This window comes from Salvelinus namaycush, chromosome 3 (assembly GCF_016432855.1).
Source record: "Salvelinus namaycush isolate Seneca chromosome 3, SaNama_1.0, whole genome shotgun sequence".
NCBI lineage: Eukaryota > Metazoa > Chordata > Actinopteri > Salmoniformes > Salmonidae > Salvelinus > Salvelinus namaycush.
The window spans coordinates 42127014-42154867 of NC_052309.1; the positions used below are offsets into that span (position 1 = coordinate 42127014).

General features: G+C 43.8%; 1 protein-coding gene across 1 annotated transcript in view; it reads left to right on the forward strand.

The window, feature by feature from the left end:
- The window catches only part of LOC120031553 (F-BAR and double SH3 domains protein 2-like), a 50743-nt gene that overhangs the window by 6595 nt on the left and 16294 nt on the right, over positions 1-27854 (forward strand). Inside the window, exons 2-5 of the mRNA XM_038977361.1 lie at positions 225-322; positions 5386-5431; positions 18911-18987; positions 19328-19472. Of these exons, the coding sequence (XP_038833289.1) occupies positions 225-322; positions 5386-5431; positions 18911-18987; positions 19328-19472 (366 nt within the window). The remainder of the gene's footprint in view (positions 1-224; positions 323-5385; positions 5432-18910; positions 18988-19327; positions 19473-27854) is intronic.

The window sequence follows — 27854 nt, forward strand, 5'->3', positions numbered from 1 at the left end:
CTTGGCATTCCATCAAGCAGCTTAATTTAAAAAAATGTGTGCTAAATTTTCTGTTGCAATTGTTTTTGATACAGTGCAGATATAGAGAGACTGTTAAAAATAATGTGTTTGTGCTTATATGACATTCAGTGCACTTTTTAGGAGTTTACGGTATTCTTCTCCGTATATGAGAGATGGATTTGGTTGTCTAGTCCATTTCTTCTGACATTTTTTTTCTCCCTCAGGTCAAGGTTACCCAGGAGCTAAAGCACACTCATACTGAGCAGATGAGCAGACTACACATCAAACACCAGACAGAGTGTGACCTACTAGAGGACCTGAAGTAAGGGGATGGTGGAGGGAGCCGGTGGATGGCAATTGAGGCTGCGTCTCTATCCCCAGTTCCAAATCAACCCCTACTACCTAGGCACTTGCGTAGTTGTGAAAGGCTTGGATAGATATAATCAATGACAATTCTACATGGAGGGGGGGGGGGGGTTTAGCCACTATTACCATATTGGTAATACCAATCTGATCTTTGTACATGTCTATGACATGAAGTACCCTGGCAGGGAGGCTAAGGGTTTATTTGGAATGTAACGGTAGTCTTGGGTTTCGCTTTCTGTTCTTTGGCTTAGTTGAGGTGGCACCGCCCACATTAAACAGCTGGAAGTGAAAAGCAAGGAGCAAGTCCTGCAAATGGTATTATCGAGAAAATTACCAGAATAAAATAAAAAACATGGCACAGGGAGAATGATAGGGACAAGCAGTGATATAGTATAGGGAGGCAGGGATGTGTTCAATAGGTACCAAACAGACTGAAACAGGGAGGGACTACCTAGACTCCAATAAGAAATTAATTTTTGTTTTCCATTGCACAGAATTTTAAATCGGTGTTCTCCAATGAACATGACCCATGCAGAGGGAAAGGAAAACGGGCCAAGAGGACATGCACATCATCATAGAGGAAGCTGGATCTGTTGTGTCAGTTTGGCCTTGCTGTATACTGGACCACTCAGACAAATATTAACACACTCTGTAATTACTATAAAATGCCCAGTGAACGTGTGCTAGAAAAGAAGACTCAAGAGCCGCGGTGTCTGACTGTGGCCCTAGACCTCAGAGGCTCTCGTCCTCTAATCAAGGAGGCTGGAGGGTAGGGAGCTTGCAGGAAGCCCCCAGTGATGCCCCACCTTTTGTAGAGCCTTCCAGATGAGGGAAGTACTGTTGCTGTAGCAGGCGGTGATCCAGCTGGTCAAGAGGCTCTCAGTTGTGCAGCTATAGAACTTCTTGATGACCCGAGGGCCCATGCAGAATTTCTTCAGTCACCTGAGGTTGAAGAGACGCTGTAACAGTGGTGGTGTGATTGGACCATTTTAGGTCCTCTGTGGTGTGCACGCTGAGGAACTTGATGCTTTTGACCCTCTCCACTGCAGCCCCGTCCACTGCATCTGCTGTTTCCTGAAGTCCATGATCACCTTGGTTTTGTTGACGTTGAGGGAGAGGCTTTTCCTGGCACCACTCTACCAGGGCTCTAACCACCTCCCTGTAGGCTCCCGTCGGCGATCAGGCCCACCACTGTCATGTTGTTGGCAAACTTAATGATGGTGTTGGAGTCGTGCATGGCCACACAGTTGTGGGTGTACAAGAGGGGGCTGAGCACACACCCCTGGGGGCCCCCCGTGTTGCAGGTCAATGTGGCAGAGGTGTTGTTGTCTACCCTCACCACCTGGGGTTTGCCTGTCAGGAAGTCCTGGATTCAGTTCCATAGAACAGAGCCTGGAATAGGGAGAGAGACCGGGAGAAAGGAGGGACTAGTGGCCCGGGAACGGGAGGACAAATAAGTACAGTTACAGAAAGAATTAGGATTATTTTTGTTGTGAGAGTGGAGGGAAGGACATAGGCCACAGTTGTGGTTCTCCAACTGTTTACATGTGAGAGAGAACAAGCTGTGCCATACTCTGCTCACTCCTGGAACTGTAAAGACTCCAAATAATAACACAACTGGGACCCTGGGGATTATTCATTAGACATCAAACGGAAGAAAACAGACTGAAACAGGGAGGGGACTATTTTAACCAATAATGCATTTGAATCTTTGTTTTCTGTTATAAGTGTTTTGCGTTGCATGCCCTAATGAATATGACCTCGATAAGCAGTGAAATAGAATGGAGTAAAAATATTACAGCACATCTACACTGCATAGTTATATGCACCACTCTACTATTTTGATCAATCAAACGATTTGTAACAATTTATAATTTATTTAACAAGCCATCACATTCATTAGATATCGGATTGATACACTATACAGTGGGGCAAAAAAGTATTTAGTCAGCCACCAATTGTGCAAGTTCTCCCACTTAAAAAGATGAGAGAGGCCTGTAATTTTCATCATAGGTACACTTCAACTATGACAGACAAAATGAGAAAAAAAATCCAGAAAATCACATTGTAGGATTTTTTATGAATTTATTTGCAAATTATGGTGGAAAATAAGTATTTGGTCACCTACAAACAAGCAAGATTTCTGGCTCTCACAGACCTGTAACTTCTTCTTTAAGAGGCTCCTCTGTCCTCCACTAGTTACCTGTATTAATGGCACCTGTTTGAACTTGTTATCAGTATAAAAGACACCTGTCCACAACCTCAAACAATCACACTCCAAACTCCACTATGGCCAAGACCAAAGAGCTGTCAAAGGACACCAGAAACAAAATTGTAGACCTGCACCAGGCTGGGAAGACTGAATCTGCAATAGGTAAGCAGCTTGGTTTGAAGAAATCAACTGTGGGAGCAATTATTAGGAAATGGAAGACATACAAGACCACTGATAATCTCCCTCGATCTGGGGCTCCACGCAAGATCTCACCCCGTGAGGTCAAAATGATCACAAGAACGGTGAGCAAAAATCCCAGAACCACACGGGGGGACCTAGTGAATGACCTGCAGAGAGCTGGGACCAAAGTAACAAAGCCTACCATCAGTAACACACTACGCCGCCAGGGACTCAAATCCTGCAGTGCCAGACGTGTCCCCCTGCTTAAGCCAGTACATGTCCAGGCCCGTCTGAAGTTTGCTAGAGAGCATTTGGATGATCCAGAAGAAGATTGGGAGAATGTCATATGGTCAGATGAAACCAAAATAGAACTTTTTGGTAAAAACTCAACTCGTCGTGTTTGGAGGACAAAGAATGCTGAGTTGCATCCAAAGAACACCATACCTACTGTGAAGCATGGGGGTGGAAACATCATGCTTTGGGGCTGTTTTTCTGCAAAGGGACCAGGACGACTGATCCGTGTAAAGGAAAGGATGAATGGGGCCATGTATCGTGAGATTTTGAGTGAAAACCTCCTTCCATCGGCAAGGGCATTGAAGATGAAACGTGGCTGGGTCTTTCAGCATGACAATGATCCCAAACACACTGCCCGGGCAACGAAGGAGTGGCTTCGTAAGAAGCATTTCAAGGTCCTGGAGTGGCCTAGCCAGTCTCCAGATCTCAACCCCATAGAAAATCTTTGGAGGGAGTTGAAAGTCCGTGTTGCCCAGCAACAGCCCCAAAACAGCACTGCTCTAGAGGAGATCTGCATGGAGGAATGGGCCAAAATACCAGCAACAGTGTGTGAAAACCTTGTGAAGACTTACAAAAAACGTTTGACCTCTGTCATTGCCAACAAAGGGTATATAACAAAGTATTGAGAAACTTTTGTTATTGACCAAATACTTATTTTCCACCATAATTTGCAAATAAATTCATAAAAAATCCTACAATGTGATTTTCTGGATTTTTTTTCTCTTTGTCTGTCATAGTTGAAGTGTACCTATGATGAAAATTACAGGCCTCTCTCATCTTTTTAAGTGGGAGAACTTGCACAATTGGTGGACTAAATACTTTTTTGCCCCACTGTATATACAAAAGTATGTGGACACCCCTTCAAATTAGTGGATTTGGCTATTTCAGCCACCCACTGCTGACAGGTGTATAAAATTGAGCACACAGCCATGCAATCTCCTTCGACTTGGCACTGTCATAGGATGCCACCTTTCCAACAAGTCAGTTCGTAAAATTACTGTCCTGGTAGAGATGCCCCTGTCAACTGTAAGTGCTGTTATTGTGAAGTGGAAACACTTAGGAGCAACAACAGCTCAGCCGCGAAGTGGTAGGCCACTCAAGCTCACAGAACGGGACCACCAAGGGCTGAAGCGTGTAAAAATCATCTGTCCTCGTTTGCATCACTTATTACCGAGTTCCAAACTGCCTCTTGAAGCAACATCAGCACAAGAACTGTTCGTCAGGAGCTTCATGAAATGGTTTTCCATGGCCAAGCAGCCGCACACAAGCCTAAGATCACGATGTGTAATGGAGTGGTGTCAAGCTTGCCGCCATTGGACTCCATTGGACTCTGAAGCAGTGGAAACGCATTTTCTGGCAGCTTCACCATCTGGCAGTCCGACAGACGAATCTGGGTTTGGCGGATGCCAGGAGTACGCTACCTGCCCCAATGCATAGTGCCAACCATAAAGTTTGGTGGATGGCTGTTTTTCATGGTTAGGCCACTTAGTTCCATTAACGCTAGAGCAGCCAATAACATTCTAGACAATTCTGTGCTTTATTTTTTATTTAACTAGGCAAGTCAGTTACAAAGAAGTCAGTTACAAAGAACAAATTCTTATTTACAATGACAGCCTACACCGGCCAAACCCGGACGATGCTGGACCAATTGTGCGCCGCCCTATGGGACTCCCAATCATGGCCGGTTGTGATACAGCCTGGATTCGAACCAGAGTGTCTGTAATGACACCTCTAGCACTGAGATGCAGTGCCTTAGACCGCTGCGCCACTCGGAAGCCCACTTTGTGGCAACAGTTTGGGGAAGGCCCTTTCCTGTTTCAGCATGACACTGCCCCTGTGCACAAAGCGAGGTCCGTACAGAAATGGTTTGTCAAGTTCAGTGTGGAAGAACTTGACTGGCCTGCACAGAGCCCTGACCTCTACGCCATCTAACACCTTTGGGATTAATTGGAAAACCGACTGAGAGCCAGACCTAATCGCCCAACATCAGTGCTCAACCTCACTAATGCTCTTGTGGCTGAATGGAAGCAAGTCCCCGCAGCAATGTTCCAACATCTATTGGAAAGCCTTCCCAGAAGAGTGGAAGCTGTTATAGCAGCAAAGGGGAACCAACTCCATATTAATGCTCATGATTTTTAAATGAGATGTTCAACGAGTAGATGTCCCCGTACTCTTGGTCATGTAGTTATGATGCCTAGCATGTCATTGGCTTTTGAATCTAAATGTACCATGCTTTGCTTAACTTATATAGTCTTGTAGTGTCCATTCAGTCTCTTTTCCCAGTTAATTATTATATGGTGTATATCATTCTGTTCTACCTTTGTTCCTTATAGGACATTCAGTCAGAAGAAAGCCGCTGTAGAGAGGGACTATGCCCAGGTGAGTGTTTTCTTTCTCTCTCTCTCTCTCTCTCTCTCTCTCTCTCTCTCTCTTCTCTCTTCTCTCTTCTCTCTCTCCATCCTTAGTTTGCTCTCTCTAACACTCTGGATGCGTGTTCATTTCTGCATATGGATGACATTATATTGTGGCATTGCTGTCGTCTTCTCATTTGTGTCGCCAAAAAAAGAATCTCCCAATAATGACACACAAAGACACCAACTGCGCCACCATACGAGGTTTGGGTATAGTTAAGGTTGGCGTCGTTGGGAGGATCAGGGCTCAGTTGTGGTCTGATGGATTACTCCTCTATCTGAGAGGACCACTCTAAGGGCTCAGACACATTTGCTGGCCGAGCGTACTTAGTACCTCCTGAACGTAATTTGCGAACCGAGTGCGCACCTACTTTACATGTAGAATCGCGTGAAAGTTTTGGTAGTCATACGCTACAGCAGGTGGTCCCTAAATCAGACGACCACTAGATCCTCATTCGATGCGATGTGTGTCAGCTCTAAAGTCTTCTGTCTCAGTTGTGGCATTTTCGTGTGGCCCACTTCCTCGTTGTGGAGTTATTTTGGCCACAGCTTCCTGTGAATATAAATGTACTGTTTCAAAATCCCCCTATGCTCCTGCTTTGGTCTATTCTGGCGTTGCATCCCCGTGTGGAATGTCCTTACTGTGATTTAAAAGAGGTTCCTGACTTGGGAGTAACCCCAACCAGGCACTACCCAGCCATTTTTGTGGGGGGGGAGGGGGGTGTATTTTGAGGATTTTATTCATACCCTGCTCACATGCCATTCATATGTACCACAGTCTTCTATATATCAAGAGTCACCTCCAAGACAGAGTGCCTCCAAGACACTTACTCACACCCACTCTCCAACCAACACTATCTAGTCGGATAAAGATTCAGGGTGCCACACAAGAAGCCTGCTGTGAGCCTGCTGAAGAAGGATACTGAACAATTCCCATCACCACATTATTTATTCATGAATAGCGTTGTTGTGCTAGTAGCTGTGTTGTGCCGCCTGTCTCTATCTGCCCTAAAGCCAATCCCGTGAGCTGCTATAGATGCACACACATTAAAACCTTTTCTCAATAGGGGGTGCTGTTTTCACTTTGTAAAAATTTCGTTCCCAAATTAAACTGCCTCGTACTCAATTCTTGCTCGTACAATATGCATATTATTATTACTATTGGATAGAAAACACTCTCTAGTTTCTAAAACCGTTTGAATTATATCTGTGAGTAAAACAGAACTCAAGTTGGAGCAAACTTCCTGTGAGGAAGTGAGAAATCTGAAATCAGGCAGGCTGTTCTAGGGTCAGTTTATTAATTTGCATGTCTTCTATTGGTCGACATGCACTGCATACGCCTTCCCCTAGATGTCAGCAAATAGTTAGAATTGGAATGGAGTTGCTAGGCAGATCTGAGGCCATATAAAGGGTCCTGGAATGTGGGGTGCACTCTTTTCAACATTCGCCATGACGCAAGACAGACCTCAGGATGGCGTTCTGGAAAGCTCTCGTTATAGGCCTTAGATATATCCGGCTCTGATTTTATTCGATATAGGTGTTAAGAACGTCATAATGTAGTTATTTTAAACCAAGTTATATCATTTTATATCAGTATATTGCGATTTTCGGAATTTTCTTAGTGCTGCGTTATAGTGAGTTGGGCACGTCTTCGCCACATGGCTAATGTTTACTGCTAATTCCAAAGTTGAAGGCGACAATCTACAACCGAGCAACGATTCTTTTGGACAAAGGACAACTTGCCCAAGATTCTGATGAAAGCTCATCAAAAAGTAAGAACTATTTATGATGTTAATTCGTTGTTCTGTTGAAAAATGTAAAACTCCTATTCCGCCATTAATTTCGGTGCGGTCTCGCTTTAACGCACGCTGTATGTCGTAGTAACGTTAATTTTAAAAATCTAACACAGCGGTTGCATTAAGAACTAATGTATCTTTCATTTGCTGTCCAACCTGTATTTTTTAGTCAAGTTTATGATTAGTTAATGATTAGATTAGGTGCCTCTCCCAAGATTTCTCCCGACATTTTGTTGGCAGCTTGGCTACTTTTCTCATTGTATAACCACGATTTGTGCCGCTAAATATGCACATTTTCGAACAAACTCTATATGTATTGTGTAATATGATGTTATAGGACTGTCATCTGAAGAAGTTTGAGAAGGTTAGTGAAAAAATTAATATCTTTTGCTGGTTTATTCGTTATCGCTATTGTTGGCTTGAATCAATGCTGTTGTGTGGTTGGCTATTGTAGTAAGCTAATATAATGCTATATTGTGTTTTCGCTGTAAAACACTTAAAAAATCTGAAATATTGGCTGGATTCACAAGATCTTTGTCTTTCATTTGCTGTACGCTGTGTATTTTTCATAAATGTTTTATGATGAGTATTTAGGTAATTCACGTTGGTCTCTGTAGTTATTCTAGTTGCTTTGGTGAGAGTTGTGATGGTGGCTGCAATGTAAAACTATGATTTATACCTGAAATATGCACATTTTTCTAACAAAACATATGCTATACAATAAATATGTTATCAGACTGTCATCTGATGAGGTTGTTTCTTGGTTAGTGACTATTTATATCTTTATTTGGTCGAAATTGTGATAGCTACCTATGCAGGAAAAAAATGGTGGGAAAAAAAAGTTGTGTCTTTTGCTATCGTGGTTAGCTAATAGAAATACATATTGTGTCTTCCCTGTAAAACATTTTAAAAATCAGAAATGCTGGCTGGATTCACAAGATGTGTATCTTTCATCTGGTGTCTTGGACTTGTGATTTAATGATATTTAGATGCTAGTATTTACTTGTGACGCTATGCTAGGCTATGCTAGTCAGCTTTTTTACTGATGGGGGTGCTCCCGGATCCGGGATTGTGATGAAGTAGAAGTTAAGAGATGTGTTATTTAAGATACTCTTTGAAGAGGTAGGATTTCAGATGTTTTCGGAAGATGGGCAGGGACTCTGCTGTCCTAGCATCAGGAGGAAGCTGGTTCCATCTTTGGGGTGCCAGGACAGAAGAGCTTTGACTGGGCTGAGTGGGAGCTGACCTCCCATAGGGGTGGGACGGCAAAGAGACCAGAGGTGGTAGAACGGAGTACTCGGGTTTGGATGTAGGGTTTGAGAATAGCCTGAAGGTAGGGAGGAGCAGTTCCCCTTGCTGTTCTTTATGCAAGCACCATGGTCTTGTAGTCAATGCGAGCTTCAGCTGGAGCCAGTGGAGTATACGGAGGAGCATGGGAGTACTTGGGAAGGTTGAACACCAGACAGGCTGCGGCATTCTGAATAAGTAGCAGGGGTTTGATGGCACAAGCGGGGAGCCCATATGGCAAGTGCCTGGAATAGAACCTGCGCAGCTTTATGTGTGAGGAAAAGTTGTACTCTACTGATATTGTAGAACATCAATCTGCTGGAATGAATTGCTGCTTTTATGTTTTTAAAGAACGACAGTGTGTTGTTCAGGATCACGCCAAGGTTCTTTGCACTCTGGGAGGGGGACTCAGTGGAATTGTTGACCGTGATGGAGAGGTAATAGAGCAGCTCCGTCTTGCCGAGGTTGAGCTTGACATCCAAGCTGAGATATCTGCTAAGCATGCAGAGATGCGGGTCACCACCTAAGTGTCAGAAGGGGGGAATGAGAAAAGTAGTTAAGTGTCATCCGCATAGCAATGATAGGAGAGACCATGAGTGGATAAGACGGAGCCGAGTGACGTGGTGTATAGAGAAAAGAGGGCCTAGTACCGAGCCGTGGGGGACACCAGTAGTGAGGGCATGTGGTACAGACACAGATTCTCTCCGTGCCACCTGGTAGAAGCGTCTTGCCAGTCAGGATGCAATCCAGGAGTATGCAGAGGCTGAGACGCCCAGCCCTGAGAGGGTAGAGAGATGGTTCACACTGTCGATGGCAGTGGATAGATCCAGGACGATGAGAACAGAGGAGAGAGAGTCTACTTTGGCTGAGCAGTCTCCATTGAGTGACCCGTATTGAAGCCTGACTGGTTATGATCTAGAAGATCGTTCTGAGCGAGATAACGAGAGAGTTGGTCAGAGACGGCACGCTCAAATGTTTTGGAAAGTAAAGAAGAAAGGGAAACTGGTCTGTAGTTTTTTACATGAGATGGGTCGAGTGTTGGTTTCTTGTAATGGGGAGCGACTGGCAATCTTGAAGTCAGAGGGAACGCAGCCAGTGGTCAGGGATGAGTTGGTGAGAAATGGGAGTAGATCTCCAGATATAGTATGGACAAGGGAAGCGGGATGGGGTCCAGTGGGCAGGTTGTCGGGTGGCTGGACATCACTAGTTGTAGGATTTCATCTGGAGAGAGAAGGGAGAAAGAGGTCAAGGTGTAGGGTAGTTCTGTGTGAGTAGGACCATTGGACTCAGTAGGCTGAGTGAATGAGGAGCGGATGTTGTCAACCTTTTTTTCAAAGTAGTTGACAAAGCCGTCTGCAGAGGGGGGGAAGTGGTGGAGAATTAATGAGGGAAAAGGTGTAAAATATTTTATGGGGATTGGAAGCAGAGGCTTGGAATTTAGTGATAGGAAGAGCCTTTAGAAGTGAATACAGAAGAGAAGGTAGAGAGGAGGGATGCTAGGTCCTTGTGGAGTTTTGTTTTCCCAAATTGTCATTCAACTGCCTGCTGCCCCGTTCTTTCACGACTCAGTGAGTCACTCAGCCACAGAGCAGGAGGGGAGGGTTGAGCTGCCTGGGAGGAAAGGGGACAGTGGGAGTCAGAGGCGGAAAGGGAGGGTCGAAGAGGCAGAGTCAGGAGACAGGTGGGAGAACGATTTAGCGGAAGGAAGAGATTATGGGATAGAAGAGGGGTGGTAGGAGGAGAGAGAGAGCGAAGTTTGCGACGACAGATGACCATCTGGGTAGGGGCGAGTCGGTAAGGTTGGGGGAGAGAAAAACAAAAACAAAGAGACACAAAACAAAAACAAACATCAGAGACCTGGATGGGGGTTGCCGTGAGATCAGTCAGCGAACAGCCCCTAGTAAAGATGAGGTCAAGCATATTCCCTGCATTATGAGTGGGAGGCGACTGGGAGGTCAGGGTGAGTTCAAAAAGGCAAGGAGAGGAAATAGAGGTGGAAAGAAATGAGTCGAAGTCAGGCGCCAGGAGGTTGACATTGCCCAGTACGATGAATGGTGAGCCATCGTCTGGAAATTATGGGTTGTGCTCACAGGGTACACTAGATTAGAAGGGTTGCATCCACTTGGTGGGGAGCGTCTGTAAAACATACTGAGAGGAGCGATCAGGGATAGAAATCACATACATACTTGACAAAGTTCCAAAAGAGAAAAATGAGAATCTAAAAATAACTAGGTAAGACACTGAAGTGAGAGAGTGCCGTGAAGCTTTGGCTCTTTCCTTCCTCGAATAACTCTGCAGAACGTCTTTGTTTTGGGTGACAACGCCACCGCATGACAACGCCACCGCTGAAGAAATAGGGGCAACTGAAGTACTATAACTAATTGATGATTGCCTAGCAGAGGTGAAGAAAAATACCCCCTCTAACACTCATCTGCCAATTATCAGAAAGCTATCACAAATTGATCTGAAACCAGTCAATGTTCCCAACACTTCGCAGTACATAGCATTCAGTAGTTCAAATCAATGATTAAACAGGCTACTATGTAGAAGGGCAGCACTTAACTAGAATTGACTTAGCCAGACTATACCAACAAAACTTATTGAAAGAATATATACTTAGGCTACTCTTGCAGAGATTAGCTGTCTTCGCTCTGTCTCTCTGTATATGTCTCCCTCTCTTACCAAGACACTCAGGACATCACAGCAATGTGGTGGCATCCCAGTAGAGGTTAAAGGTCATCACGCAGCCCTGCTGTTGGTATCCTGTCACTGTGTGTGTGTACTTACTAGGAACCAAATGATAGCAAACAGAACAGAACTGGGAGGGACCTACTTAAAGTTTTCTAAACAAATTTTTCATTGCAAAATGTTTCGCAACAATGTGCGCTAATGTTTTCTTCCCTTTGTTGCTTAGTGAATATGACCCTGCTTCAGGTCGCACACGGTGAGTTCAGAGAAACTGTCAGATAGCATTACAGTTATGAAACCGCTTTGTAAAGTGCAGCGCAGCCACAGACGCACACACTCCCAACAGTCTAATACCTACATGTTTCAAGAAGACCACCATAGTCCATGTGCCCAAGGTAGCCTGTCGAAATGACTGTCGCCCCGTAGCACTAACATCTGTAGCCATGAAATGCTTTGAATGGCTCACATCAACACCATCATCCCAGACACCCTGGACCCAGTCCATTTTGCATACTGCCCCAACAGATCCACAGAAGATGCAATCTCTATTGCATTCAACACTGCCTTTTCCAGCTTGGACAAAAGGAACATCTATGTGAGAATGCTGTTCATTGACTACAGCTCAGTGTTCAACATAATAGTGCCCTCAACTCATCACTAAGCTAAGGACCCTGGTACTGAACATCTCCCTCTGCAACTGGATCCTGGACTTCCTGACGGGATGCCCCCAGGTGGTGGGTGGAGGCAACACATCCGCCACGCTGACCCTCAGCACGGGGACCCTCGGGGGTGCGTGCTTAGTCCCCTTCTGCACTCCCTGTTCACCCACGACTGTGTGGCTTTGCACGACTCCAACACCATCATTAAGTTTGCCGATGACGCAATGGTGGTAGGCCTGATCACCGATGATGAGACCGCCTAAAGGGAGGAGGTCAGAGACCTGGCAGTGTGGTGCCAGGACAACAACCTTTCCCTTAACGTCAGCAAGACAAAGGAGCTGATCGTGGACTACAGGAAACTGAGGACAGAGCACGCCCCCCTTCACATTGACGGGCCTGTAGTAGAGCAGGTCGAGAGCTTCAAGTTCCTCGGTGTCCACATCACTAAGGCTCTATCATGGTCCAAACACACCAACACAGTCGTGAAGAGGGCACAACAATGCACCATGCAGTACCAATGCACCAAGCCTGGAACCAACAAGACCCTGAACAGCTTCTACCCCACAAGCAATAAGACTGCTAAATAGTTTGTTAAATAGTTAACCAAATAGCTACCCAGACTATCTGGATTGACCCTTTTTTGCAAGAACTTTTTTTTACTCATCACATACGGTGCTACTACTGTTTACTATCTGTCACTTTATTCCTAGTTATATGTACATATCTACCTAAATAAAATAAAAATGTAAGTATAGCAAAGTTGTCATTACTCATTGTATCTATTACTTTTAATATAACGTCTTTTACTTTCCTATTATTTCTCTTTTCTTTCTGCAAGGCCCCGTAAGTAGTCCACACCTGTTGTTTACGAAGAATGTGACGAATAAAGTGTGATTTTGATTTGACATGTCCCCCACTCAGTAATATACACTGAGTGTACAAAACATTAGGAGCACCTGCTCTTTCCATGACAGACTGACCAGGTGAATCCAGGTGAAAGCTATGATCCCTTATTGATGTCACTAATTAAATCTAGTGGAGATGAAGGGGAGGAGACAGGTTAAAGAAGGATGTTTAAGCCTTTTTACAATTGAGACATGGATTGAGAACGTGTGCCATTCAGACAAAATATTTTAGTGCCTTTGAACAGGGTATGGTAGTAGGTGCCAGGCGCACCGGTTTGAGTGTGTCAAGTATGCTTGGGCGGTATCCAGATTGTCATACCTTCATGCCGACCTTGAGCCATACCGGGATATTCAGTAATACTTGCACTGAACAGAAGGGACGCTATTTTCATACCCCACATAGCCTCTGTAATCTGAAGGTTTGCAGTGCTAACAAGTACATGTAATATCCCATAGAGAATGTTAACGAAATGCTAATGAACGCATTGCGAGCATTTTACAGTCTTTGACCAAAACAATTTGCAGGACAGACATTCCAGCACAAAGTTTTACAAGTAACTCAAAAATGCTACTCACAACGCACAAAAACAAATATTAGAGAGCAAGGCTCTTGATCCAGGAGGGGATTCGCTGCTATTAGGCTAACAAGTGAAGCTTGGTTTTGGAAGCAGCTAACCACTTAGCTAGATAGCTAACTAGCTACTAAATTAGCAAACAAAATGCAGAACTGCAGAACATTTAGTACATTTTAGACAGTTAACATAATAGTTATAAGTAATTAGATCACCTGGAGCATGCTGCACAACAGTGAGTGAGAAAACACCACGCGAATGGGGGCTACCAGTAAGTTTCATAATGAAAAATGATGTGGGAAATGAACGCAATCTTCTTTATATCGTAATGTATTGCACAAGTTGACTGCAGGTATTTACTTAAAAAAGTAACTACAAGTATTCAAAAACTTAAAATAAATAGTTTTGGCGGTATTGAAAAACCATCCCGTGGCTATTTCCCTTATACCCCGGTATACGGTATACCGCCCAAGACTAGCGTCAAGAACTGCAACGCTGCTGGGTCTTTCACCCTCAACAGTTTCCCATGTGTATCAAGAATGGTCCACCACCCAAAGGACATCCAGCCAACAGCAGGCCAGTGGTCAAAAACAGTTCATTGATGAAAGAGGACAAAGGAGGCTGATGTGAATTGTGCAGAGCAACAGACTGCTACAGTTAGTCAACTGACAGCCCAGTACAACATTGGTGCCCAAAGACCCATAAAAGAATGCACAACTCATCGTACTTTGACACAAATGGGGTATGGCAGCTGACGAACACCCCCTGTCTACCTAGAACGCGTTTGTGGCTTCTTTTTTTTCATAATAGGTCATTTGATTGTAGCCATTTTGATTTCCCTAAAGAGCACACACACTGGCACAGATAGAGCAATGAGGCAGATGTTTAACCGGATGTATACAGGGAAAGGGGGATACCTAGTCAGTTGTACAACTGAATGCATTCAATTGAAATGTGTCTTCCGCATTTAACCCAACCCCTCTGAATCAGAGGTGCGGGGGGCTGCCTTCATCGACATCCAAGTCTTCGGCGCATGGGGAACAGTGGGTTAACTGCCTTGCTCAGGGGCATCCGGTTGGCATTTCCACTCGCCACCAAATATGGTGATGAAAGGAAGCCCAGTGGGAGAAGATGGAGCGAGATGGATTTCTGTCATTACCAAAACATTTCATCTCAATTCAGTTTTTTCCTAAAACTAAAATCTGTTAAGAACCGAGTGCACTAAGTTTTGTAGACTTTACCCTTTGTCAAAGTATTCAAAAAATGTAGTTGTTTAGGCGCGCGAGGGCGAATTTAGTTATTGCATATGCACACATCAGAGTAGGCGTTCCGTAACAGAAATATGCCAATACATGCTAGAACGCGCCAATAGCATCCCGCTAGCACGTGCTTGGATCTGCTTGCCTGCGCTATGATTAATTTGCTCCCATTGGAAATGACAGGCTGTGGTATATCTTGGGTTAGATGTATAAAAAATCTCTGGTGGTGAGAAATTTCCCCTAGGATCAGCTTCCCCTCACCCAATCCTAACCTTAAAGTGGCACTCTGTGATTGCTACGTAATTGTTTTTACTTTTATATTAATACCCATTTGATTATTTTGTAAAACATTTTGAAGGATTAATATGATATATTTCACAGTACAGCAGGAAATGTAGAGATGAGGGCATAGACAGAGGGTGGCCAAGATGGGTCTCGAACCCTCGTCGCCAGGGGGCATTTGTGGTCCGCTACACCAACTTTGAAATGCCTCATGCGCTTGTGTTTACTCCAATGTTTGTAAACATTGTAATTGTAAAAAAAAATAATATATATATATATAGGCTCATAACATGGTTAAAACTCTAAATTTGATCTCACAGATAGTCAGTCCTTGCATCCATAGCTCTGCCCATGAATTTGAGTGGCCCCATCAGCTGTTTACCAAATCAGTGGTGGGGTGTGACTACTTTATTGTTTGAACGGCGGATTGTCCCTTTGACCATTAGTTGGGAAAATGAAAAACGGACTCAAAATCAGCGTCTAAGGGCACCTTCGCCTTACACCAAGAGCACACACTGTATAGTTGTTCAGCAATGAGGATTGGCGGTACATGCAATCAATATGACTTTCCCAATATGTTTCAATACAGACAGTTGTGATAATACAACAGTATTCTTCTCACTCGGCTTTCTGCTTTGGTCTCTGAACTATTAGGTCGTGTGCATTAGGCATCAAATGGAAGAAAAGAGACAAACAGAATACTAATTAATTTTCCATTGCAAAATGTTTCAAAACGTTTGCCCTAATGAACAGGACCTTGGTAAAAGCAGCAGATGGCTTTATTGGGCCTGTGCAGGTTAAATGGCATCCTCTGTTTTTTGGCGCCAAATTAGAGACTAGAGTTAGACTGTTAAATCAAAGTGGGTCACAGTGGACTCTGAAACTCTTCTTTTCCTCTAGCCTACCCCTCCTCCTTCTGGCTCTTCTTCACTAACCCTCTCTTTTTCATCTCTTAACACCTGCATGCTGCCATGACCCGATTTGATATTCAAATCACAGTAAGTGATGAAATGACACTCTGTCCCTTGTTCTTACCCCATCCTGCCTTCCCCTCTTCCCTCACACCCTGCTGGCTGCACTCTCTGTGACTCCCACAATGGCTGGGTTTGTGGTGGTGGATTCTGCCGTTTGGGGCTTTGACACCAGAACCCAGAGAGACCAAAGGGTTTAGAGACTGGGCCTAAAGTGTGTCCCTTGTGGATTGACTTTAGCCTGGTCCCATCTGTTGGCGCTGTATAGCCAACTCAAATAGTTCTGGTATGGCAATGACCATAGGAGTTGGCTAGATGGATCTGACCGCCCTGCATGAACTTTAAGTCCCAATTTAGATCACCTGTCTTTCTGTTCAGCTGAGAATGTGCTCTGTATAGCCGTGCGTCCGTGTGCACGTTTTTGCAAACAAATGCTCCCTCGCATACTAGGGCTGGGAATTTCTGAGAGACCTTATGATACGATATTATCATGAAACTTAGGTGCCGATGTAACCGGTGTGAAATGGCTAGCTAGTTAGCGCGCTGCGCGCTAATAGCGTTTCAATCGGTGACATCACTTGCTCTGAGACCTTGAAGTAGTTGTTTCCCTTGCTCTGCAAGGGCTGTGGCTTTTGTGGAGCGATAGGTAACCATGGGTGTCAATTGTTGTGTGGAGAGGGTCCCTGGTTCGAGCCCAGGTAGGGGCGAGGAGAGAGACTGAAGCAACACTGTTACACCACCTACGATATGTATTGCGATTCTCTCTCACGATTCGATACTGTGATTTTATTGTGATTTGATGTTCCAAACATATTGCTGACCATATGTCTGTTGCAGAGGGACAAGAGAGAGCCATGAGAAAATGAGTTTTGATCAGTCGTGGAAATAAAAGTGCTAGAAACAAATTGGCTCCCTATTTAAAAAGATGAAGAACAAGCTATGAAGGAAAAATACTGGAGTTTTGGTGCAGGTACAGCCAACTAGTGTGAAAATAATATTGCGATATTGTCAAAACTATACAATATATTGTCAACTGTAGCGGGGTCCCCCCCCCCCCCCCCCATCACTATCGCATGCTAAAGTCCAAAAATAAATAAATGTAAACATGTATGTTCTTTGTTTACTCTGCAACGCTATTTCAGTTCCTCAAAGCTCAACCTTACTGCCGGTCCGCGGTATTTCTGGGGGTGCTGCTTTGGTTTAACTCAACTCTGGACCTCGAAGCCAGTTGCACTGCATTCTTTCATTGTTTATCTCTAATCAGGGACTGATTTCAAACTGGGACAAGAGGTGTGTGTGTGCAATTAATTATCAGGTAGAACAGAAAACCAGCAAGCTCTACATAGTACAGGTGAATGAGTCCATGGCTGCTTCTGAAATGGCAACCTCTTCCCTATATTGTGCTGCACTACTTTGACCAGGGCCCGTAGGGCTCTACACACAGATTACGGTTTAGTGTCGTGTTCATTAGGACATACCGTAGCAAAACGTTTTGTAATGGAAAGCGAAAAACGAGCGTTTCAGTAAGTACAGTTGAAGTCTGAAGTTTACATACTTAGGTTGGAGTCATTAAAACTTGTTTTTCAACCACTCCACAAATTTCTTGTTAACAAACTATAGTTTTGGCAAGTCAGTTAGGACATCTACTTTGTGCATGATACAAGTCATTTTTCCAACAATTGTTTACAGACAGATTATTTCACTTATAATTTACTGTATCACAATTCCAGTGGGTCAGAAGTTTACATACACTAAGTTGACTGTGCCTTTAAACAGCTTGGAAAATTCCAGAAAATGATGTCATGGCTTTAGAATCTTCTGATAACTGATGTCAATTAGCCTAATTGGAGGTGTACCTGTGGATATATTTCAAGGCCTACATTCAAACTCAGTGCCTCTTTGCTTGACATCATGGGAAAATAAAATGAAATCAGCCAAGACATCAGATTTCAGCAATTTCCAAATGCCTTAAGGTACCACGTTTATCTGTACAAACAATAGTGCGCACAATAGTACGCAAGTATAAACACCATGGGACCACGCAGCCGTCATACCGCTCAGGAAGGAGACGCGTTCTGTCTCCTAGAGATGAACGTACTTTTGTGCGAAAAGTGCAACTCAATTCCAGAACAACAGCAAAGGACCTTGTGAATATGCTGGAGGAAACAGGTACAAAAGTATCTATATCCACAGTAAAACGAGTCCTTTATCGACATAACCTGAAAGGCCGCTCAGCAAGGAAGAAGCCACTGCTCCACAATCGCCATAAAAAAGCCAGACTACGGTTTTCAACTGCACATGGGGACATAGATCGTACTTTTTGGAGAAATGTCTGATGAAACAAAAATTGAACTGTTTGGCCATAATGACCATTGTTATGTTTGAGGAAAAAGGGGGAGGCTTGCAAGCCAAAGAACAACATCCCAACCGTGAAGCACGGGGGTGGCAGCATCATGTTGTGGGGGTGCTTTGCTGCAGGAGGGACTGGTGCACTTCACAAAATAGATGGCATCATCAGGGAGGAAAATGATGTGGATATATTGAAGCAGCATCTCAAGACATCAGTCAGGAAGTTAAAGCTTGGTCGCAAATGGGTCTTCCAAATGGACAATGACCCCAAGCATACTTCCAAAGTTGTGGCAAAATGGCTTAAGGACAACAAGGGTTTAAAGGCAATGCTGAAGGCAAACAATTTAAAGGCAATGCTACCAAATACTAATTGAGTGTATGTAAACTTCTGACCCACTGGGAATGTGATGAAAGAAATAAAAGCTGAAATAATAAATCATTCTCTCTACTATTATTCTGACATTTCACATTCTTAAAATATAGTGGTGATCCTAACTGACCTAAAACAGGGAATTTTTACAAGGATTAAATGTCAGGAATTGTGAAAACTGAGTTTAAATGTATTTTGTTAAGGTGTATGTAAACTTCCGACTTCAACTGTAAGATCAGTAAGTGGGGCACAGTAAGTGGGTCTGGAGTTCAGAGATTAAAGGTCATCGATCCTCTTCCTCCCTCCCAGGCTCTACACAAGCTGGCCAATCAGTACCTGAAGAGGGAATGGCCAGACAGCCTATCAGAGGAGCCAACAGACCACGGGTAAGACCTCTAGCCAATGAGTGAACCATTATTGTCTCAGCAGCGTCAGCAATGTCTCTCTCGTTCTTCCGTAATAGTACTACCAGTATCAGTGTGTATTATTGAAAGCTACATATTATTATTTGGCATTTTTTTCTAGACTCTTTGATATTTTGTACTGTATTTAGTCCAGGTTCTCTCATGTCCGAATTGTCATTGCCTTTTAAATAAAGGTTCTTGTTCAAAAGATTAACTGGTTGAACCAACAGTTCTTGTATTGTGTCGTCACAACCAAGAACATAAAAAAATATCAGGGATATTACCAGTATTCACACTGACTATTGTGTGTCTGTTGTCACAGGAACATGTACATGTTGTGGAAGGCATACCTGGAGGGCATAGTGCAAGTGAGCCAAACCAGGATCACTGCCTGTGAGAACTACAGGAACCAAGTGTCAGACCCTGCCAAGACTGCCAGGCTGCAGAAGGAGCAGCAACTCAGGAAGGTATGGAAGGCAAATCACCACAAAACTGCTGAGCTTTCCATAGTTAAGACTCCCCCCACCCCGTCTCTATCCTCAATCTCGCTCGCCCTCTTGCTCTCTCACATGGTTTAGATTATTTGACGCATGTCTCCATTTATACAGCTGGTGAGTTGAAATGACTGAACCAGTTCAGGATATGTGCTTTCTAAGGAGAAGTCTGCTGTTCTTTGGATACAAACCAGTGTATACATTGCATTTTGGAAAGTATTAAACCCCTTTAACTTTTTTTTTTTAAAGCCTTATTCTAAAATGGATTAAATCAAACATTTTCCTCATCAATCTACAAACAAAACCCCATAATGACAAGCGAAAACTGGTTTTCTACATTATTGAATATGTATTACAAATAAACAGATACCTTATTTACATAAGTATTCAGACCCTTAAAAACTTTAACTGAATGCATTTTCTGTCTTCTTATAAAGCCCTTTTTACATCAGCAGATGTCACAAAGTGCTGTACAGAAACCCAGCCTAAAACAGCAAGCAATGCAGATGTAGAAGCACGGTAGCTAGGAAAAACTCCCTAGAGATTCAAAATTGAGCTCATGTGCATCTTGTTTCCATTGATCATCCTTGAGATGTTTCTACAACTTGATTGGAGTCCATCTGTGTTAAAATCATTTGATTGAACATGATTTAGAAAGGCACACACTTGTCTATATAAGGTCCCGCAGTTGCCGGTGCATGTCACAGCAAAAACCAAGCCATGAGGTCAAAGGAATTGTCCGTAGTGGCCTCCATCATTCTTAAATGGAAGAAGTTTCGAACCACTAAGACTCTTCCTAGAGATGGCTGCCTGGCCAAACTGAGCAATCGGGAGAATGGCCTTGGTCAGGGAGGTGACCAAGAACCCACAGTCACTCTGACAGAGCTCCAGAGTTCCTCTGTGGAGATGGGAGAAACTTCCAGAAGGACAACCATCTCTGCAGCACTCCACCGATCAGGCCTTTATGGTAGAGTGGCCAGACGGAAGCCACTCTTCAGTAAAAGGCACATGACAGCCCGCTTGGAGTTTGCCGAAAGGCCTCAGGAGGCTAAAGAAATTTGGCTTAACACCTAAAACCCACACAAACTTTTACAGATGCACAATTGAGAGCATCCTGTCGGGCTGTGTCACCGCCTGGTACGGCAACTGCGCCGCCCACAACCGCAAAGCTCTCCAGAGGGTGGTGCGATCTGCCCAACGCTTTACCGGGGGCAAACTTCTCGCCCTCCTGGACACGAAGGCCAAAAAGATCATCAAGGACATCAACCACCCGAGCCACTGCCTGTTCACCCCGCTATCATCCAGAAGGTGAGGTCAGTACAGGTGCATCAAAGCTAGGACCGAGAGACTGAAAAACAACTTCTATCTCAAGGCCATCAGACTGCTAAACAGCCATCACTAGTACATCAGAGGCTGCTGCCTGTACATTTTAGTCATTTAGCATTTAGCATCCAGAGCGACTTACAGTAGAGTGCATACATTTTATTACATTTTACATTTTTACATATTACATATTACATTTTACATACTGAGACAAGGATATCCCTACCGGCCAAACCCTCCCTAACCCGGACGACGCTATGCCAATTGTGCGTCGCCCCACGGACCTCCCGGTTGCGACAGAGCCTGGGCGCGAACCCAGCCCAGCCTGGGCGCGAACCCAGAGACTCTGGTGGCGCAGCTAGCACTGCGATGCAGTGCCCTAGACCACTGCGCCACCCGGGAGGCGCTGTAGACATAGATTAGGAATCACTGGCCACTTTAAGGAATTAAACTCTAGCCACTTTAATAATATCTCCGTATCTTGCATTACTCATCTCATATGTATATACTGTACTCTATACTATGCCACCGTATCTTAGTCCAATGCCGCTCTGACATATATGTATATATATTCTTAATTCATTCCTTACTTAGATTTAGGAATGCACATTTTGGAGAATATTCAGAGGTGGAAACTTTCCATGGGAATTAATTTTAATACCATTTCAATGCATTGGATATATTTACCATATCATATGGAGACAGAAACATAAACCTTTTACCTTATCATAAGTAGACATAATTGCAAATGATTAAATCCTTCCAATAGGAAAAAAACAATTTAGTTACGATTTTAACTTTTATTAAATTAGTTGACTCTTCACATGGGATGATTTCACTGAACAACAAAAGAAAGGGAATATTGAATGATCCCCAATGATCCATCGCATCTCCCAAAAACGTTTATATCATACATCTGTAAAATTATAGTCTAGAAAATAAAGCTTTGGTTGTCGACCTCTCAGGCTTCCATGTCTTCTCCCTGGACCTTCTCAATGTCCACCTCTTGAACATCAGACTCTGAGGCCTCATCTTCACTGTCACTTTCCAACCTTGTTGAGGATGGCTCGTTGTCGGGCTCAAAAAGCCTCAAATTTGTCCGGATGACCACCAATATTTCAACCCTTGTTTTGGTCAGCCTGTAGCGTGCTTTGGTGTGTGTTCCCAAACAAGGACCAGTTCGCCAGACTGCCCAGAACCTTGCCCTCATCCAGACCATAGTGGCGAGACACAGTTGTGATGACACCATAGGCCTTGTTGATCTCTGCACCAGACAGGATGCACTTGCCAGCATACTTGGGGTCCAACATGTAGGTTGCGGCGTGTATGGGCTTCAGGCAGAAGTCTTCATGCTTTTTGATGTATTTCAGAACTGCAGTTTCCTCTGCTTGGAGCAACAGTGAAGTGGGCAGGGCAGTACGGATTTCTTCTCTGACATCTGCAAGCAGACAGGATGGCATTGTCTCTCTCAATCCATGCAATGGCTACTGCTATAGGTTTCGGGAGTTTCAGGCTGCTTACCACTTTCTCTCAAAATACATCATCCAGGAGGATCCTCTTGATGGGGCTGTCCATATCGGCAGACTGTGATATGGCCATTTCCTGGAGAGACTCCTTCCCTCCCAGGAGACTGTCAAACATGATGACAACACCACCCCAATGGCTGTTGCTGGGCAGCTTCAATGTGGTGCTCTTATTCTTCTCACTTTGCTTGGTGAGGTAGATTGCTGCTATAACGTGATGACCCTTCACATAACTAACAATTTCCTTGGCTCTCTTGTAGAGTGTATCCATTGTTTTCAGTGCCATGATGTCCTTGAGGAGCATATTCAATGCATGAGCAGCACAGCCAATGGGTGTGATGTGAGGGTAGGACTCCTCCACTTTAGACCAAGCAGGCTTAATGTTCGCAGCATTGTCTGTCACCAGTGCAAATACCTTCTGTGGTCCAAGGTCATTGACTGCCTTCAGCTCATATGCAATGTAGAGACCGGTGTGTCTGTTGTCCCTTGTGTCTGTGCTCTTGTAGAATACTGGTTGAGGGGTGGAGATGATGTAGTTAATTATTCCTTGTCCACAAACATTTGACCACCCATCAGAGATGATTGCAATACAGTCTGCTTTCTCTATGATTTGCTTGACCTTCACTTGAACTCTGAACTCTGTATCCAGCAAATGAGTAGATAAAGCATGTCTGGTTGGAGGGGTGTATGCTGGGCGAACAATACTCAGAAATCTCTTCCAATACACATTGCCTGTGAGCATCAGAGGAGAACCAGTTGCATACACAGCTCGAGCAAGACATTCATCAGCATTTCTCTGACTGCGTTCCTCCATTGAGTAAAAAAAAAACTTCTGATTCCAGGAGGACCATGAGCTGTTGCTATCGATGTTTGATTCAGTATTATCACCTCGAATAGAAGTAAAAGGGACTTTTGTCAGAAGTTGCTTGTTGTGAGCGCTGAGGGAACTTTAGGCACTTGGCCAGATGATTTTGCATCTTTGTTGCATTTTTCACATATGACTTGGCACAGTATTTGCGAATGTACACAGCTTTTCTACATTAACTGCAGTGAAATGTCTCCATTTTCAGATTAGAAAAAAATGAGTAAAAAGAAACATACAATTCCATGTACAGATAAATAGTTAAACAGTTAGATTAAGCAACTCCTTCGTAAGATAAATGTTTTAAGAAGAAACATGTATGGAAACAGGTGAATTAACACTCCTCAATCAGCAGGCTCAAGCAAGCTAAAACCAACATGGTAGCAAAAACTAACTAGCAGAAAATGTTAACAAGTTAAAAATGATTTAAAAACACTTTGTTGTAGGCTACTATTTACTAGTTAACACAACCATGTGTGCCATATAAAATAAACTCATATAAAAAGAAACGCCCTCTCACTGTCAACTGCATTTATTTTCAGCAAACTTAACATGTGTAAATATTTGTATGAACATAAGATTCAACAACTGAGACATTAACTGAACAAGTTCCACAGACATGTGACTAACAGAAATGGAATAATGTGTCCCTGAACAAAGGGGGGGTCAAAATCAAAAGTAACAGTCAGTATCTGGTGTGGCCACCAGCTGCATTAAGTACTGCAGTGCATCTCCTCCTCATGGACTGCAACAGATTTGCCAGTTCTTGCTGTGAGATGTTACCCCACTCTTCCACCAAGGCACCTGCAAGTTCCCGGACATTTCTGGGGGATTGGCCCCAGGCCTCACCCTCCGATCCAACAGGTCCCCGATGTGCTCAATGGGATTGAGATGTGGGCTCTTCGCTGGCCATGGCAGAACACCGACATTCCTGTCTTGCAGGAAATCACGCAGAGAACGAGCAGTGTGGCTGGTGGCACTGTCATGCTGGAGGGTCATGTCAGGATGAGCCTGCAGGAAGGGTACCACATGAGGGAGGAGGATGTCTTCCTTGTAACGCACAGCATTGAGATTGCCTGCAATGACAACAAGCTCAGTCCGATGATGCTGTAGACACACCGTCCAAGACCATAACGGACCCTCCACCTCCAAATCGATCCCGCTCCAGAGTACAGGCCTCAGTTGTAGCACTCATTCCATCGATGATAAACGCGAATCCGACCATCACCCCTGGTGAGACAAAACCGCGACTCGTCAGTGAAGAGCACTTTTTGCCAGTCCTGTCTGGTCCAGCGACGGTGGGTTTGTGCCCATAGACGACGTTGTTGCCGGTGATGTCTGGTGAGGACCTGCATTACAACAGGCCTACAAGCCCTCAAACCAGCCTCTCTCAGCCTATTGCGGACAGTCTGAGCACTGATGGAGGGATTGTGCGTTCCTGGTGTAACTCTGGCAGTTGTTGTTGCCATCCTGTACCTGTCCCGCAGGTGTAATGTTCAGATGTACCGATCCTTTGCAGGTGTTGTTACACGTGGTCTGCCACTGCGAGGACGATCACCTGTCCGTCCTGTCTCCCTGTTTCACTGTCTTAGGCGTCTCACAGTACGGACATTGCAATTTATTGCCATGGCCACATCTGCAGTCCTCATGCCTCCTTGTACTATGCCTAAGGCACGTTCACGCCGATGAGCAGGGACCCTGGGCATCTTTCTTTTGGTGTTTTTCAGAGTCAGTAGAAAGGCCTCTTAAGTGTCCTAAGTTTTCATAACTGTGACCTTAATTGTGTACCATCTGTAAGCTGTTAGTGTCTTAACGACCGTTCCACAGGTGCATGTTCATTAATTGTTCATGGTTCATTGAACAAGCATGGGAAACAGTGTTTAAACCCTTTACAATGAAGATCTGTGAAGTTATATGGATTTTTACGAATTATCTTTGAAAGACAGGGTCTTGAAAAAGGGACGTTTCTTTTTTTGCTGAGTTTATATTCACCCCACTCAGTATTGTAATCAAAACTTACCAGAAAGCAAGTAGTCCTCGGCTCAAAGTGTTTAGTTTGGGCTCAATAGCATCTCATTCGTGTGCAAGATTTTGACAATCAGCTGGACATGTGATGGAATAGTGCGCTGCACATGTGATGGAAGAATGCACTGTGCATGCAGAGGGTTGCAATTCCATTGAATTGGGGATAGTTTAACCAAAATATGCCACAATACCTAAAATTGCCTTGTGTATCCCACAAAAAAGGTTCACTGTTATAAGCTAACTTTTTTTGATAAATTTAAGCAAAATTCCAGGAAATTTCCCGGGAAGTTTCTGACCCTTTGCAACCCTACTTAGATTTATGTGTATTTTTGTTGTTATGTTGTGAAACTGATATTACTGCACTGTCTGAGCTAGAATCACAAAAATTTCGCGACACCTGCAATAACATCTGCTAAACACGTGTATGTGACCAATACATTTTGAGTTGATTTGATAAGGCACCTAAAGGACTCTGACCATGAGAAACAAGATTCTCTGGTCTGATGAAAACAAAATTGAACTCTTTGACCTGAATGCCAAGCGTCATGTCTGGAGGAAACCTGACACCATCCCTACGGTGAAGCGTGGTGTCAGCATTGCGATGGGGGATGTTTTTCAGCAGCAGGGACTGGGAGACCAGTTCAGGATCGAGGGGAAGATGAACGGAGCAAAGTACAGAGATCCTTGATGAATCTAACAAAATGTGGACATATTTTATTTAACTAGGCAAGTCAGTTAAGAACAAATTCTTATTTACAATGATGGCCTAGGAACAATGGGTTAACTATTCAGGGGCAGAACGACAGATTTTTACCTTGTCAGCTCAGGGATTCGATCTACCAACCTTTCGGTTACTGGCCCAACACTCTAACCACTAGGCTACCTGCCGCCCCAAAGTCAAGGGGTATGAATACTTTCCGAATGCACTGTTATATACAGTGCTGTGCAAAAGTATTCAGACCCCTTGGATTTATTGTGTTACAAAGTGGGATTAAAATTAATTGAATTGTACTTTTTTGTCTACAATCTACACAAAATATTCTAATGCCAAAGTGGAAGGAAAAATAATAACAATGTAATAACTCTAAAACATAGTCGTTGCATAAGTATTCAGCTCCCTGGGTCAATACATGTTAGAAACACTTTTTGGCATTGACTACAGCCGTGTCTTCTTGGGTAAGTGTATAAGAGCTTTGCACACCTGCATTGTGCAATATTTGCCCATTATTCTTTTAACCATTCTTCAAGCTCTGTCAACATATTGGGGATCATGACTAGACGGCAAGTTAAGTCTTGCCATAGATTTTCACTCTGTCATTAAGAGTGGAGTCGACTACAATGTTGTTGATCCATCCTCTGTTTTCTCCCATCACAGCCATTGAACTCTGTAGCTGTTTTAAAATCCCCAATGGCCTCGTGGTAAGATCCCTGTGTCTTTGTGGTTTAATACATACTCCACAACATAATTATTAACTTGACCATGCTTAAAGAGAAATTCAATGTCTGATTTTGTTATTGTTATCAATTTACCAATCACTGCCCTTTGAGGCTTTCGAAAAGCTCCCTGATGTTTGTAGTTGAATCTATGCTTGAAATTCAATACTTGACTGGAGGGACCTTACAGATGTTATATGTATGGGGGACAGAGGATGTGTTAGTCATAAAAAAAGTGAGTCCATGTAACTTGTTATGCCAAATTTGTCTTCTAAACAAATGTAGGCTTGCCTAAACAAAGGGGTGGAATACTTATGCAACGATTATTATAGTTATGAATTTATCTTAAATAAATAATAATTCTTCCACTGACATTAGAGTATTGTGTGTAAATTGACAACAAAAAAAGACAAGTAAATCCATTTTAATCCCACTTTGTAACAAAAGTGAAGACATCCAAGGGGGTCTGAATACTTTTGCAAGACACTGTATTAATATATACTGGGTCATAGTTCAGGTGGGCCTTCGCACTTCAGCAAACAACGTTTTTCTTGGTACGCTCTTTTCATATACTGGGTCATGTTCAGTTTGGCACACTGTAGCAAAACCTTAACTCCCTGTTTTAGTCCATTTTGAAACGTTTTCGCCCTACTGAACATGCCCAAGCCTGGACGCTTTGCTTCAATATCAGCTAAGAGTTGGCCACATGGCCACCCTGTCCATATGATCACTGGATGTCAGGCTTTGGCCAACACTTGCTCTCTATTTATCTCTATCCACATTCCGCTGGCTACCATCAACTAGCACCCTCTTGTTCACCCTGTCTGACCTAATAGGAATATCATATTTATTCTTAGTACAAACATCTTAGCATGGCTACCAGTGGAACAAGCATGCTTGTCCAGGTATGTTATTAGATTGAGTTTATTAGTCACATGTACAGGTACGCAGATGTAATTGCAGGGTGGGGGGAGCAGGTAGCTGCCTAGTGGCTATTCGTGGTCTGGGGGTAGAAGCTATTGGCCAGTCATCGCCCTGATAGTCCTGTACTGTCTGAGGGAAGGAAGTGAGCCATGGCTCGGGTAACTGTATTAGCAATGAGTCAGGATATTTGACATGTTTCACCACATGAGCCATACTGTGCCAGCTGACTATGTGTATTGACCAGCTGACTGTATGTCCTCTGGT